The 16562-nt window shown below is 39.8% G+C and overlaps 1 protein-coding gene across 1 annotated transcript in view; it reads left to right on the top strand.

Moving 5' to 3' along the window:
- The window catches only part of LOC137373896 (eukaryotic translation initiation factor 2 subunit 1), a 28622-nt gene extending 24031 nt beyond the window's left edge, over positions 1–4591 (top strand). Inside the window, exons 7-8 of the mRNA XM_068039437.1 lie at positions 2976–3119; positions 4030–4591. Of these exons, the coding sequence (XP_067895538.1) occupies positions 2976–3119; positions 4030–4155 (270 nt within the window). The 3' untranslated portion in view covers positions 4156–4591. The remainder of the gene's footprint in view (positions 1–2975; positions 3120–4029) is intronic.
- Positions 4592–16562: the final 11971 nt, after the last annotated feature.

The following is a 16562-nucleotide window of genomic DNA, read 5'->3' as shown; positions in this document are numbered from 1 at the left end:
CCATATCCCTTAATACAAAAATCTACTAATATCAGATTTAAAATTAACAATTGATCTAGTGTCAATTGCCGTTTGAAGAAGAGTTCCCAACTTCTACCATTTTGTATATAGTGCTGTTTACTCATTACATTCCTGAAAGGTCTGGCTCTAATTTTTAGACTGTGTCCTCTAGACCAAGACTCCCCAACCAGCAGAAATAGTTTCTCTATCTACCCTATCTGTTCCCTTTAATATCTTGAAAACTTCATTCAAATCGCCCCTTAACCTTCTAAATTCCAGGAAATACAACCCCAGTTTGCGTAATTCCTCCTCGTAATTTTACCCTTGGAGTTCAGATATTGTTCTGGCTAATCTCTGCTGCACTCTCTCCAAAGCTAATTTATCCTTCCTAAGGTGTGGTGCCTATAACTGCTCACAGTACTCCATATGTGGTCTAACCAGAGGTTTGCATAGCTGAAGCATGACTTCTACCCCTTTGTATTCTAGTCCTCCAGATAGAAAGGCCAGCATTCCATTAGTCGTTTTGATTATTTTTTGTACCTGTGCATGACATTTTAATCTATATATCTGGAACCCCCAAGTCTCTTTGGACCTCCACTGTTTCTAGCTTTTCACCATTTAGAAAGTACTCTGTTTTATTCTGAAATCCCAAGTAATGACCTCACATTTGCCGACATTGAAATCAATTTGTCACAGTTTTGCCCATTCACTTAATCTATCAATATCTCTTAGTAATTTTATGCTTACAGTGCCACCTATCTTTGTGCCATCAGAAAATTTGGATCTGTGGCTTTCTATGCCACCATCTAAATTGTTAATAAATATGGAGAATAGTTGAGGCCGCAACACAGACCCTTGTGGGACACCACTAATCACAATCTGCCAGTTAGAGTACCTACCCATTATCCCTACTCTGTCTCCTGCTACTCAATCAATTCCTTAAGGTAAATAACTTGCCTTCATTTCCATGGGATTCAACTTTAGCTAACAGTCTATTAGGAGTGACTTGATAAAATGCCTTCTGGAAGTCCATCACCTGTCCACTACCTTAGTCATCTCTTTAAAAAAAATTCAATCCGGTTCGTCAGGCATGAGCTATCTTTTTCAAATCCATCTGGCTACCTCTGATCAGCTGAAGATGTTCAAGGTATTCAGTCACCCTATTCTTAATTATAGACTGTAGCAATTTCCTGAAAACATGTTATGCTAATTGGTCTATAATTTCCTGGTTTTTTTCACCTTTCTTAAATTGCACAGTGACGTGCACAATTTTCCAATGTAAAGGAGCCTTTCCTGAATCGAGAGATCTTTGGAAGATTATAGTTGTGGCATCTCCAATATTTCCTTATAAAAATACTTCCTTTTAAAATCCTGGGATGGAAACCATCTGATCTGTGGATTTGTCATTCTTTAGTGCCATTATTTTCTTTTTTACTGTTACTTTGCTTACATTAATTTGAGTGACCCTGTTTCTGATTCAGAATTAGTTTCTTTGGGATTTCTGGCATGTTGACCACTTCCCTTACTGTAAATGCAGAGTAATGCAGAGTTATTAAGCAAACGTGTCCACCTTTCCTTATTTTCATCGACAGTATTACTGTTCAGTTTTTAAGGAGCCACATTGCTTCTCACCATCCTCTTACAAATATAATTGTAAAAATGTTTTGTGTTGATGCTGACAGTTTCTTTTCATAGTCCCTTTTTATAACTCATCTATTTTGTTACCCTTTGATGTTCTTTGTATCTTTCTCATTTACCAGAATATGTGCTATTGTTTGCATTTTTGTGTGCTTTTTCTTTTAGTTTTATGTTGTTACTTGCCTCTTTAGTTGTGCGTGACTTTTTTTTGGGCAAGTAGAACTTTTGTCCTTTAGGGATATAAATTGGTTCTGTATTATATTCAATTCTTTTTGAATGCCTCCCTAAATTCTTTTTGAACATGTTCCACTGTCATTTTACCCATTAACAGATTTGCCCAGTTTACTGTGCACAGTTTCCGTCTCGTCGCATTGAAGTTAACCTTACCTAGATTCTTAGTAGCTATTAAGTATTTTTCACTTTCAAATACTATGTTGAACTTGATCATATGATTTGCGTTAGATGAACGTTGACGCATCGTTAGGCTGTTAACTCAATCTGGCTAATTGCTTTATACTAAATCTAAAACAGCCTGCATCCTAGTTCTAGGATATATTCTTGCAAAAATCTGTCCTGGAGACACACACAAGAAATTCATTCTCTTTCTGATGTGCTAGTCTGCTTATACCAATCTATATGACTGTTCTCCAATGTTTTTATATTGGGCAATGGAAACAGCTTTGCAGCAATGCATAAGTGGCTGTGTAATGCCACTGTATCAGAAATTTTGAACATGTCTAACTTTAAAAAAAGTCTATTATTTAAATGTGACCTTGTGCAGTTACAGTTGGGGATGGTGGGAATGGCATTAGATGATCAAGGCTACAAAATTTTAACCAATCCCTTAATTTTCACAATATAAAATGTCAATGATAATCTAAATTTAATTCAGAAAGTAACAAGATCTGTAGCAATGCTATACCAGTGCAACTGTGTAATTGTCAGTTCAGCTGAAGAATATTGATGCACAAGTTTGTGTAATCCTACAAGCAAACCCTTAAATGTCAGCTTGTTATTTGGTATTGCCTGAAGAACAGGTCCTGGGACCTTAACTAAAAGATTCAAGTAATGTAAACATGTCATGCAGCAATTGAATAATATTTCAGAAGAAATGGATAAAACATACATTGCTTTATTTGTATCTTAAGTTGGCTTGATTGTGTCAGCTAAACCCCTTTTTATAAAGTATATTCAGGTGAAATTTATAACTCTGGAAGTCCTTTCTTTGTGCAAAGTATGGTGGCTGACCAAATCTTTATTCTTGATTTCCTGCACTTGGTTGAAGATGAGCATTCTCAAATAATCTCACTGGTCCTTAATTTTTAATTCCTTTCTAGATAAATCTAATAGCTCCTCCAAGGTATGTTATGACTACTACGACACTGGAGCGTACAGAAGGCCTTTCTGTTTTAAATCAAGCTATGTCCGCAATAAAAGAGCGGATTGAGGAGAAAAGGGGAGTGTTCAACATCCAAATGGAGGTCAGTGTCATATTTTTAAACTCCTGAACGCATTCCTTCCTTTCTCCCAGTACCAATTCCGACAATTAAGGATGTGGCCTTCAGTATAGTTTAGATGTTGTAGATTTGAGTGTGTGTCCTGCCACCTGGTACTCTGTTTTTGAACAGCACCACTATAATCACCCCAAGAATTTCAGTAACTGAAAGTTGAATATACTTGAAGAAACAAACCTGGCTAGCTTTGCAAACAAGGTCCAAGTAGATTACATTGATGGTGCCATGCATCAGAGAACTGATGAGCTGTTCCAATTCAGTGGTTTGCACTTTTGGTTGTTCTTTGTCATTTGTTCAGGAAGAGTGTTAAGTGAAAGCCAGAAACTTTCCTAAAGGCAATGAGAGTGCACCATCTGGACCCCTCTCAAGTACTCAGGAGGTCAGAATCAAATCAGTTATGGTGGTGTGTCTAGTACAAGATAACTGAAAGGGTGAACAGATAGGTTTGAGTATCTTCCCTTGCCCTACATACTTGGCTTTACATGATCAAAATGCACCTCTTTCTAATATTTTGTATCTCAGCTGATTTATTGAAAAATCAGTTTGATAATGGGATGGGAGTCCTTTGTATCTAGTTTGTGTTCACTCTTCACAATCTACATTAGAGTGACAGATGTCTGTAAGTAACCAGAATAGGCAGTAACTTGCTCTGTTCGCTTACTTAAATTAACTTACGATGCAATAGTTTAAATTTTCTGTTATAATTATACTTTAAACTGATCTGTGTTCTTTAAAAAAAAAAAAATTCTGAAATGGAATGTAATGCACTTTCAATTTTTTTTTTCAGTTCCTAGTTAAGGGAGCTGTGTACACAATTTTTAAGCTATACCAAGTGTCTTCACACTTATCACACGTTCATTTTATATTTCCTTCACAGCCCAAGGTGGTTACAGATACTGATGAGACGGAACTGGCGAGGCAACTTGAGCGACTGGAGCGGGAAAATGCTGAGGTTGATGGAGATGATGATGCAGATGAAATGGAAGCAAAAACTGTGGATTAATTAGCTGCTGAACACGGGAAGTTGATGAGGGAAACAGAAAACTCCATTCGCAATACAGACTCCAAAGCTATCAGTATTGGACGTATCCAAAAGACTTCATACAAGAGTATTTGATTTTTCATTTACATAGCTTGTGATCAGGAATTCTTCTGTACCTTTTTTTTTTCACCGTTCCAATGCAAAATGTTCCAATCTAACCCAATTTATTGGGAAACTGTAACTGTCGCAGTGTAAAAATGATGCAGTAGGGAACGAGTTGAGTGCCTGGTATATTTACAGCAGGAATTTTCTAAATTGAAACATTTGAAAATCGCTAATTGTATAATCACACTGGAGTTTTACAAGGATGTGGTTCTGTGGGAAGGAGGAAAAAGCTTTTCAAGCAAGATTGTATTCAGAACATTTCACAAAAACCAATAAACATTGGTAAAATGTAGTGATCTTTGTGAATCTCACGTCTTTAAACATTTTTTCTTAATGCATTTCTGACACATTGCCTTTACATGCTACATGACAAATCGTGGTTATCACTAACAAGTTTCAAAGCAGCCAATTTACAGTTTTCTGCAAGTTCAAATTTGAAGTCCAAATGGAGCCCACCTGCAAAGCCATTTCAGCACTTTGATCCTGTATCATAACTTGGCAGTAATTGCATAAAATTTGATATGTAAGTCAAAACCACTTGAATATTTTTTATCATTTTGCATTTTGAAAGGGAGCTTACACAGTGCCAAACTATTTTATTATTCAATGTACACAGGTTATCCTATTACGCCTATAGTACAGATGTAACCAGTGCTGAATTGTGGTGTAGGGACCCACACTAGAAGTGGTGCAATTGTATGTTGGATGTTCGCTGAGCAATAACAGCTGGCTATGTTATGTTTAATAGCAATTTTATGACAATTTTTGTTTGTGTAAGAGATTTTACAGTGATATTTTTTGGGGTTTAACAATGCTGGCTGGATTAGAAATCTGCAGTATGTTGAATTTTCCCCATTCCATTTATGCATCTATTGACTAACTTGCCCCACAGGATGTGACTATTATGCTTCATATTGGTGGATGTTTCCATGTCAAAAATACAGGCTGCTAACCCTATGCCAGCTAAACCACCCATTAGTCACAACAAAGTTTCATTGTCATCATTAACGCCCAAGTGTCTACAGTTACAAGGGAGTAATTGTTAAACGCAGTGTTTTAATGCGCATATAAAATTCCAACAGCCATCCTGAGTCTGCAATCTGTAACTGGTCATTGCATTTGTTGTTTGTTCCCTTCGCTGATAATTTTCTCATCTGAGCCATTGTAGAAGTAGTTGCAAGTTAGTTTTTAAATGGTTGGCGTTAACGGCAGCTGCAAGTTAAAGCCTGCCTACCCGACCAAATCTGACTACATGTGTCGGGGTCGGGTCTATATTTGGTGTCCAGCATTTGGGCTCTGATCGGGCTCGGGTTGGCTGTGGTTGGGTTTTGTTTTGTATTTTCTTTTTAATCTACGTTTGACGCAATTTTTTTTCTGTACTAACAACATGTTTGATATTTTTGGGTCGGTGTTTGATATTAGCGGGTTAGGCATGAAAAGAAATTGAAGGCTACCACGGGCCAAGTGCTGGAAAATGGAATTAGAATAGTTAGATGCTTGATGGCTGTCATGGACACGATGGGCCGAAGGGCTTGTTTCTGTGCTGTATAACTATGACTCAGGCCCGGGTCGGGTTCGGGTTTGCTGTGGTCGAGTCGGGTTTTAATTTCATACCCGAGCCAGGCTTTGCTGCAAATTACTTATTACAGTGCATTCATTGTCTCTGGTGGGAGATGAAGTTGAACTTAATGCAGCTGTTAAATGAGCCATTATGAAAATTGTTGACTTTGTTGTGTACTAGAAGACGCTCAAGAATTGTAATCCAGTTGAATTAGTGTATACGCATGTTGACATTTTGTGGGTTCTTGGTTTCATATGTAAATGTTTATTGCACAAAATAAGAGCTCAGGGTATTGGGGGTAATGTGTTGGCATGGATTGAGGACTGGCTAACACACAAGGCAGAGTGTCTGGATCAATGGGTCTTTTTCAGGTTGGAAAGTCGTAACTAGTGGGGTGCCACAAGGATCGGTCCGAGGGCCTCAACTATTTACTATCTATATTAATGACTTAGAGGAAGGGACAGAGTGTAGTGTATCCAGATTTACTGACGATACAAAAATAAATGGGAAGGCATGTTGTGATGAGGATGCAAAGAATCTGCGAAGGGTTCTAGATAGGTTAAGTGAGTGGGCAAAAACTTGGCAGATGGTGTTCAATGTGGGAAAGTGCGAGGTCATCCACTTTGGTAGGAAGAATAAAAAGGCAGATTATTTAGATGGAGAAAGACTACAAAATACTGCAGTACAGAGGGATCTGGGTGTTCTTGTACATGAAACACAAAAAGTTAGCATGCAGGTGCAGCAAGTAATTAGGAAGGCAAATGAAATTTTGGCCTTTATTGCTAGGAGGTTAGAGTTTAAAAATAGGAAAGTCTTGTTAGAACTGTACAGGGTGTTGGTGAGGCCACACCTGGAGTACTGCGTACAGTTTTAGTCCCCGTATTTAAGGAAGGGTATACTAGCATTGGAGGCAGTTCAGAAAAGGTTCACTAGGCTGATTCCTGGGATGAAGGGGTTGTCTTATCAAGAACGACTAAACAGGTTAGGCCTTTATTTATTGGAGTTTAGAAGAATGAGAGGTGATCTGATTGAAACATATAAGATTTTAAGGGGGCTTGACAGGGTAGATGTTGAGAATATGTTTCCACTGGTGGGGAAATCTCAAACTATGGGACATAGTTACAGAATAAGGGGACACACATTTAAAACTGAGATGTGAAGGAATTTCTTCTGAGGGTGGTGAAACTCTGGAATTCTCTACCTCAGAGTTGTGGAGGCTAGGTTACTAAATGTATTTAAGGAGGAGGTAGATAGATTTTTGAAATGTCGAGGGGTATGTGGAGCAGGCCCGAAAGAGGAGTTGAGGCCTGGAACAGATCAGCCATGATCTTAATGAATAGCGGGGCAGGCTTGAAGGGCTGAATGGCCGACTCCTGCTCCTATTTCTTATATTCTAATTTCTTTCAAGTGAGTGACTGTAGCCAATTAGGTTAAAATTCAAAAATTGTCAGATTGTATTTCCAATCACTTGGCCTTTTTTGTTTCTGATGAAGTGGAATGAGCAGTGTTGCTGAACAGTCTTGCCACATTTTCAGATGCCTGTTACCACCATCATTTTGTTGCAGCATCGTTCACAATATATCTGCATTTTTTCCATCTTCCAAGGTCAGTGAGGGAATAATTGGAACGTTGCAGCATGTAAGTCATGTGCATAACACAACAATGTACTATGCCACAAATTAATGGAATCTGATTTGATCACACCTGAGAACTAGTCATCAAATAGAATCCTACAATCTTTCAACAAAGGAGGTGACATTTGGCCCATCTCTCGCTTAAAAAGGTATCCACAGCCCCATTCGTCTACCGTTTCACCATATCTTTTTTAGATTTTCTCTTTCAAATATTTACCCATTACTCTTTTTTATTATGGATTCTGCTTCCATCATTTTATGGTAGGGCTTTCCATGTCTTAGGTTGGTTGGAATTATTTGTACTAAGTTGCTGTCTGTTCTGTTGGTAATGAATTTATGCTCTTGTTACCGGTTCACCAGCCAGTAGAGAAAAACCCCTCCATTTGAACATTTCTATCAGGTCTTCAAATTTGAGGGGTTTAGATGAGCTAAAAAGGAAAAGCCATTTCTATTCTGTCTTTTTTGGTGAATAGAACACCGCACTTAAATTTCTCCAGCCCTTCATAATTGAAGCCACGTATTCTTCATATCTTTCTGATTCTTATCCGCAACCTCTCCAGGGTCGACATTGTTACGACCAGGTGAGAAAGGTGTCAAGGGGTTCCTCTCGGCCTTTACCTGGTCTTACTGTAACAGGGTTTAATTTTTAAGCTCCCCCTTGGTGAATCTTTGTTAGCAACTTTCCAATTATAAGGCAAAGAAATTAGCACAAACAGGCTTTCTTAGGTTTAAAGAAGAAAAGTGAAATTTGTTAAACTTAGACTCTAATTTGGTTACGGATACACAACGTGCCCATGCGAGCATGCATACGTGATCCACACAGGCAGATAGGGTCAGAAAAGAGCAGAAGGAAAGATAAAGTGGAAATGTTTGAGGCAATATCTGAAGAATTTGTTACGGGTCTTTAAGCTCACTGTAGAGTCCTTGTTTGTAGGTGAATCTTCTCATTGGGGCCCAGTATTCTTAAACCTTGTTTACTGTAGGAGACTTTTCTCTTGAGGTTCATGTGTCTTCAGTGGGTCTTGGAGTTCCATGAGAAAGAAATGGGAGCAGACAGGAGAGGCTGCGGTGAGCCAACCAGGAGAGGTCTTTTCAGTCCAAGAGCAAACAGCTTTCTGAGTTCAAATTCTCTGTGGTGAGTTCAAAAAAAACCTGCAACAGCTGTTTAGTCATGTGACTAAACTGGTCTGACCGTGTCTTCTGTGTATTGGGAGCAGGGGATAGCATCTTTGTTCCAACACTGTCTGCTAGTATGCAAAAATGTCTTTCCAGCCATTTCCTTGGCAACCCCTTGTAATAGGCCACCTTTTCTTCCTAGCAACAATTTGAAATTTAATGTCCATGTGGCGTAATTAATGTGCCTCATTCTTGGCAGGTGGGGGCCTGCATGACAACATCTTTCCTGAAGTATGGTACCCAACACTGAATGCAATATTCCAATAGTGGTCTAAGCATTGTTTTCTGTAGGATTGCTTGCAGTGGTTTCACAATACCTCATCTAGGTGGCCATTATAGTATGAGAGTTTGAAAGGGTTAATGTTTGAGACAGTGTGAGGAATACCTTCCACCATGATGATATAAGCGATCACATGTGAGAGACTGGAGGGAGAAGCAGCATGTCTTCAGAGAGTCACACAGACTTATGTAAAGCTGTGTATAGTTAAAATGTAATAAATAAGTTAATGTTAAAATTACTTTAGACTCCATAATCTTTCTTAGCTAGACTAATCAAATATACACTTTGGTGAACAGCGGTGGGTGCCATGAACAGTGATGTTTCTTGCCTTACAACACCCAGAAGAATTTGAAAAATACTTTGAAGAAAGCTGACCTGGAAAAAAGGTGCCAAAGCTGCAGAACTTGAGAAGAGGCTGTGCAAAAGCTCCAGAGCTACTCTGTGGAAGTAGGAGGCAAGGAGACTTAGGGAATTGGCTTGTAGAGGCATTCAGGCTGCAGCACAGAGGTGGGTGGTCTGTGAAAAAATTCCAGTCCAGCGATCGCAGGCTTCGAGTTGGAGAACCAAGCAACAGTCGGGGATCTGGTGAGCAACCGGAAAGAGGGTAAAAAGTTTGTTCCTAATGGCACTAGGCAGGCAGCACCGGAAAAACCAAATGTCCTTAGCGAGGGTGGATCCAAGGTCAGCGCCATTACACGTGGCAACCGTCAGCGAGCAGAAAAAAAAACAACAGAGGCTGCAAATACTCAATACTCTAAGTGAAGGGAGTAAAAAGAGTATAGGAAAAATTGCTGCAAAACTGCATTTAAAGAAATAGAGAGTCTAGTGGTGAGATTTCACAGGGAGAAACAGTGACCATAGCAGGAGTCAGAATGAGCCTGAAAAACATAGGAAACATCAGATACTGGAGGGAAAATTTTAAAAAGAAAGGAAGCCAAAAAGAAAGGAAGCCAAATAGAAAGCCATGGCTCTTAAATTCACGATACCAGAGTGGTTTGGATACATCGGCGGCACAGTGGTTAGCGCCACAGCCTCACAGCTCCAGCAACCCGGGTTCAGTTCTGGGTACTGCCTGTGCGGAGTTTGCAAGTTCTCCCTGTGACTGTGTGGGTTTCTGCTGGGTGCTCCAGTTTCCTCCCACAGCCAAAGACTTGCAGGTTGATGGGTAAATTGGCCATTGTAAATTGCCCCTAGTGTAGGTAGGTGGTAGGAGAATGGTGGGGATGTGGTAGAGAATATGGAGTTAATGTAGGATTAGTCTAAATGGGTGGTTGTTGGTCAGCACAGTCTCAGTGGGCTGAAGGGCCTGTTTCAGTGCTGTATCTCTCTATGACTATGACATGAAAGAACCAAATAAAACTCAAAATTGGTCACAGTGGCGAAAAAGCTTTTTGAGATACAGAATTGCTTCCAAATTAGACAGCCAATCTGAAGCAGAGCTACTTAACACATTGCTGGTTTCCATTGTAGCAATAGCAGATGTTTTTACAAGACAAGGCATTAATGAGACTTCAGACAAATTTGATGAAGTTTTAAAAGTCTTTGATAGCTATTTCAACCTGAGGAGCAGTAAGATTCTGGAAAGGGGAAAATTTCACAGAAGGGTCCAGAAACCAGGTGAAACAGTTGATGCTTTGATTAATGACCTTTACAGACTAGCTGAAGGATGCGAATATGAAGACCTAAAAGCAGAATTAATAACAGACCACCTTGTCGTAGGTATTGCTGAATACCTATCAGATTTATTGCAGATGAAGAAAGACCTCACCCTAGACAAAGCAGTTCAACTGGTGAGACAAGCAGAAGTCCACAAGAAGAACAGAACAATCCTGAGAGGTGAAGAAAGACCTTGATTCAGAAAACCTTCAGCAACCGTACAGTCCCTTAATCACTAGACTGTAAAACAAGCACCAGAAAAGAAGGTACACTTGGGGTGGGCAGGGTGGGGGGAGGAAGTGCAGGGCGCCATGAAACCCTGTCAGTGCTGTGGCACCAAAAAGACCCACAGGCATGAACAGTGTCCTGAAAACAAAGCAGAATGCTTCCACTGTAAGAAAGTAGGCCATTTTGGGAAGATGCGCCAAAATAAAATCTCTACTCCCACAGGTTTGAAAGAAAAAGTCTTCAAGCATAGAGCTGTTAATGAAATTGAACAATCTCCATCAAGAAAGAAATCAGGAAACTTCCTTGGTGAGATCAATGATCCTAATCATTTATTCTGGTCTGCAGATATATATGTCAATGGACACATCACCAATTTTAAACTGGACACTGGAGCAAATGTAATGGTTTTATCAGACGACAAACTGTGGTTATCAATGCATTACCTGTAACCAATAAAACTCAGTTACATGGCCCAGGAGATATTGAACTGAAAGTCAAGGGAAAGCTACAGGCAACACTCCAGTACAAGGGAAAGCAGGTATTGGAAACACTGTATGTTCTACAGAATCAGGAAATCTCTCTGTAGAAGAGCTTGTATTGCCCTTCATCTTACAAGAAAAGTGGAAGAAGTTAAGCAACAAGCAACAGCAGATGCATTGTCCAGAGCTGGTGTTGACCATCCTACACAGCAGGATGTTAACTTTATTAATGGGATTGAGTTATATTCTCAGTTCACTGCATCACAATGGCCGGCAAGCTCAAAAAAGCTCCAAGAAATTCTTCATACTCAGATGCAAGATGAGGAATGCATCCGTATCCGCCAATATTGCATGTAATGTTGGCCACAGCAGCATCCCAGTGATAGGATGAAAATCTTCTTCAATCACAGAGGCCACGTTACTATTATGGATGATTTGCTGGTATATGACAAGAGGCTGGTGATTCCGGACTGACTCCGGGTAGACGTATTGGAGAAAATACACCAGTGCTACATGTGTATAACGAAATGCAGAGCATGGGCTCAGTTGTCCATCTGTGGCTGGGAATATCAAAAGGTATAGAAGAAATGATTTCAAATTGCCAGGTATGCGCAGTGTGCAGACAGGATCAGAGGGAAGCCTTTATCCCAATCCAATTCCCAATCAGACCGTGGGAACTTCTAGGGATGGATCTATTCATGTTTAATGGAAATTCCTACCTGATTATCATTGACTATTTTTCAAGAGTACACAATGACAACTGATAGTCATTCAAGTGTTACAGGAGATCTTTGCAACACATGGTATACTTGACCAGATGGTTTCCGAAAATGGACCACAATTTGCAAACAACTAAGTCACGCCCTTTGCGGAAAACTATGGATTTGTATATCTTACAAGTATCCACAATCTAATGGTGAAACTGAATGAGGAGTCAGAACTTGCAAAGCACTGTTAAAGAAAAATGAAGATTTTCAAACAGCACTCCTAAGAAGGGTCACTGACCTGAAATGTTAACTCTGCTTCTCTCTCCACAGATGCTGCCAGACCTGCTGAGTCTTTCCAGCATTTCTTGTTTTTACTCCTAAACTACAGATCTACTCCCTTACTATGTGGATTAGCACCATCAGAACTGTTGATGGGAAGGAAGCTCAGAACACAATTTCCCATCCTACCCAAAAAATTACTTCCAGGGTTAGAAGTCCAGGATTATTGGAGAGTCGGACCAAAAGCAACAAGCTTATAATTATAATAGGAAATATTGTACTTGGAACCAACCTAATTTGATGGAACGAGAAAAAGTATGGGCATGAGACAAAGGCAGAGCAGGAGTAATCGTCCAGAGAGATGTGAATCAACAGAGATCTTATTTAGTGCATACTTCAGACAGTACTATAAGAAGAAATAAGAAAAATCTTATATCTATTCATCAAAGATGTCAATCAGTCATACATTTGGATGAACCAGATGTTGAACTTGAAATTCAGAAAGTACCGGATACCACAAACCTCAAGGAAGGCCGTCCAAATCCAGGAGCAAGAGTTCAGAGAAAGACAACTAATCTTCCACGTCTGACAACAGCACAATCAGGGAGAGTTGCGAAGCCTCCTGATAGATTGAATCTGTTATGCCAGAGACCTGGGGGGAGATGGGTATTATGTAAAAATAAAAAATAAAAATATGCATGTATTAATATAAATATATATGGATGGGTAAAGACTTGGGGGGGGGAGATGTAACATAAAGGTTTGAAAGGGTTAATGGTTGAGGCAGTGTGAGGAATACCTCCCACCATGATGTAAGAGATCAAATGTAAGAGGACTGGAGGGAGAAGCAGCATGCCTTCAAGGAGTCACACAGCCTGGTTTAAAGCTGTATATAGTTAAAATGTAATAAATGAGTTAATGTTAAAATTACTGAAGACTCCGCAATCTCTCCTAGCTAGACTAACCAAATATACAAATGGTGGCAGACTAACCAAACATACAACAGCCATTATTCATTGAAACATAAGAAAAGGAGGGTTGAAAAACCATCTGGCTCCATGAACCATTACCCACCCCACCACCTCCATTCAGACATCGTACAGCCACAGACACCACTGAACTACTGCTCATTCTGCCCCAGTCATGTCATCTCTGGGGCTAATTTAGGAAAACCTCTGGGAAAGTTCTCACCGATGCCTAAGCTAGATCTAGGTGATTGTAGGTAAACCATGAATCTCAGTATTTTCAATAACATTGCATCTTACCTAGGTCCCCATAGAATGACTGTAGGGTACCCATAGGCACTGCATACTTCAGTAGTCTGGTTCAGAAGGCATAGCTAAAAATAAATACTTCAGAGCAGCTAATCTAATTTTTTTGCTGTACCTGTTTTGCCTGCATGACCCCTAGTTCTGCCACTCCCAGTGCTCTCAACCAACATATCTGCCTGGACAAAATATATTTCCATCATAATTTTCAAAACATTAACCACATCTCCTCGACTCCTGTGTTAGTTGTAATGAAAGTAGCTCCAGCTCATTGACCTAATCCTGAGAACTAATTTAATTCACCCTCCTTTGTATCTTCTCTAGTGGGTTTTTTGTGTGAGTAATAGTGGTAGCATAGCCTCACCTCATGTCCCACACATGCACCTTCAGCTGTCTGGCAATCAGGAGTAGGAAACATGGCTGGTTATTTTGCTCTTCCCTTACCCAAGGTCGCCAAGGGCAATTATAGTGCCTTAACGTCTACTCTGTTTGTGAAATTGAGACAGAACTATTTGTCATTCATAGGTTGATGAGATTCAAATATTTGCTATTTTCAGTCTGGTTTATCACTACTCTTGGAAATGTAAATACAGCAACACCCTTAATTGCTACTTGTTGAATACATTTCCAACAGTACTCATGCATAAATGGCTATCCTGCATCCTGTTTGTTTTTGCAAGCTTTCTGTTGTACAGAAAGAGTGCACTAATAAATTGAGGGATTACAAAGCATCTTGTTCATAAAATGAGAAATTTGAATTGTTTACTTCCAAATACACACACAAGGCCCATTCCGGGTGAACAGATTGCTAACAGATGACTTTTCCACCTCAGTCAAGTAGTGACAGATTACCTGGAAAGTAAGCAGTATAAAAAAAAAATGGATTGACCAGCCTAAAATAATACCTTGTTCAGAGCCTTGTCCATTTACAGCTATTATAAAGTAAGATTACATAGAATTGCGCAGAGTCTACAGCCCAGAAACAGGCCATTTAGCCCAACTGGTCTGTGTGGGCATTTATGCTCCACAAGAGTCTCCTCCTACCCCTCTTGATCTAGACCTGATCAAGTCTTGCCAAAAAATCCAAAGAAATTAAGCTCACTTTCGACATAAATGGATTAAGTAGCATAAACCACCATTTAAGTAGATTGCTCATCTCACTGTATTTTTAGTCCTGAAACATCTTGTGACTAATTTTGTGCAGCAGTGGTTTCCGTAACAAAAGTTTAGCTATCCTCCTGCATCAAATTACGAAATCTTCTGCATCACACATATATTTTATGATTTTAGAAATAATGGATGATTTTTTGTAAAATAATGAGTTATGATGGAAATCATCTTTCCTTATTAAATTACATGATGGAGGCCAGAGCTCAACTGTCTATAATCCACAGGCAGGCTCTTTGATCTGCAGTTTGACCAGGATGGTCAGCTTAGGACCGATTGGATCTCCAACAACCCCTTCTGTAAGTGCACTTAGTGAATGTCAGTTCAAGACAGATTCAGACGATGCTTTGATACATCTCACAGTTCATTGTCAAGGTGCACGTGAATAATTGTCAGTTCTTAAAGGTGGCTGAGGGGGAATTGGGAAAAATCATCAGTGAAGTTAATTTTTTTCTGCTCATGTAATTACGTGAAGTGGTCGGGTTCTGTGTACATATATAGTGAGAAGCATGGGTGTCTCAGTATTATTTGATATTCATTTCATGTCCAATCAAGGTGGTTTAAGTATGCTCTTTTTTTATAATTAGTACTAAAAATTCCCTAGCTAATCCATTGAAAGCATAATCAAATTCTCTGAACTCATGAGCTCATATTGATTGCTTTTTCAGTCTCGCCACAACTGACTCTACCCACCCACCTTTAACCCTCAGGAATTTATCAGTACAGAAGCAATTGCCTTTACCTGCCTGTTGTTGTAATTGTTGCTGATCAAGAGCCCTACCACGTGACTGTCTGAATTTCGCAACCTGAAGGAATGTGCTGTCGTCTTGTTGTGACTAGCCAGTTGATAATGCTGTCATTCAACTTTGGCTATGTGCACAGTGCATTTCCAAAAATGGTCATGGGTTATTTCCAGACCGATACAATGCTAAAATAATTGCCTGCAGTGAGGTGGATTGCACGGTGTAGTACTGTTTGCATTAATGTCAGGATGGTGTTTGGTATGAATCGTGAGCACAATTTTGTTTTGGGCAAGTGTGTCTGGGAAAATTAATTGTACCAAATGGCGATGGTAGTTTTCGATTGGTGTTCTTTTCTGGGCACCCAGGGGCAGTGTAGGCAGAGTCTGTGAATTTTGTGCAAATCTTAAACCACACCCAGAGAGGAAAGAATGGATTCTGATCCAGTGTGACACCAATTTTCTTCCACTTTTTCATTTAAGCGAATTATCAAATAATTAGTACCTGATTGATGTCAGATTGTTTACACGCCCTGAACCAGCTCTAAAGCATTATTACTATAATCGGGAAAACTGAACATTGGGCCTCAGTCCCTGGGATTTTCCAATGGTGCAGTGGCCACACGGGACAGTTTCAGATGTTACCCACCAGTGCTTTTACTTGGAACAGGTAGATGTGACCTCTGAAGTCTAGACCGACAATCCCAGTGCAATATTTAGGAAGGGCTGCACTGTCAGATGTGCTCCCTTTCAGATGAGACATTAAACCGAGGCCCCGTCTGCCCTGTCAGCTGGATGTAAAAGATCCCATGGCATTATATGAGGTAGAGCAGGGGAGTCCTTCCCGGTGTCCTGGGCTGACTTTTAACCCTCAACAAACATCGTTAAAGAAACAGATTATCTGAACATTATCATTGCTGTTTGTGGGAGCTGGCTGTGTGCAAATTGTTTCCCACATTATAACAGTGACTACACTGTAAAGCTCTTTGGGGCATCCTGAGGTTGTGAAAGGGGCTATAGAAATGCAAGTTTGTTGTGTTGTTTGTGTGAACTCCAAAAAAGGTCCAAGTGGTTGCGTTCTCACAAAAG

This window comes from Heterodontus francisci, chromosome 9, assembly GCF_036365525.1.
Source record: "Heterodontus francisci isolate sHetFra1 chromosome 9, sHetFra1.hap1, whole genome shotgun sequence".
Taxonomy (NCBI): domain Eukaryota; kingdom Metazoa; phylum Chordata; class Chondrichthyes; order Heterodontiformes; family Heterodontidae; genus Heterodontus; species Heterodontus francisci.
This window is presented reverse-complemented; position numbering and strand designations above follow the sequence as displayed.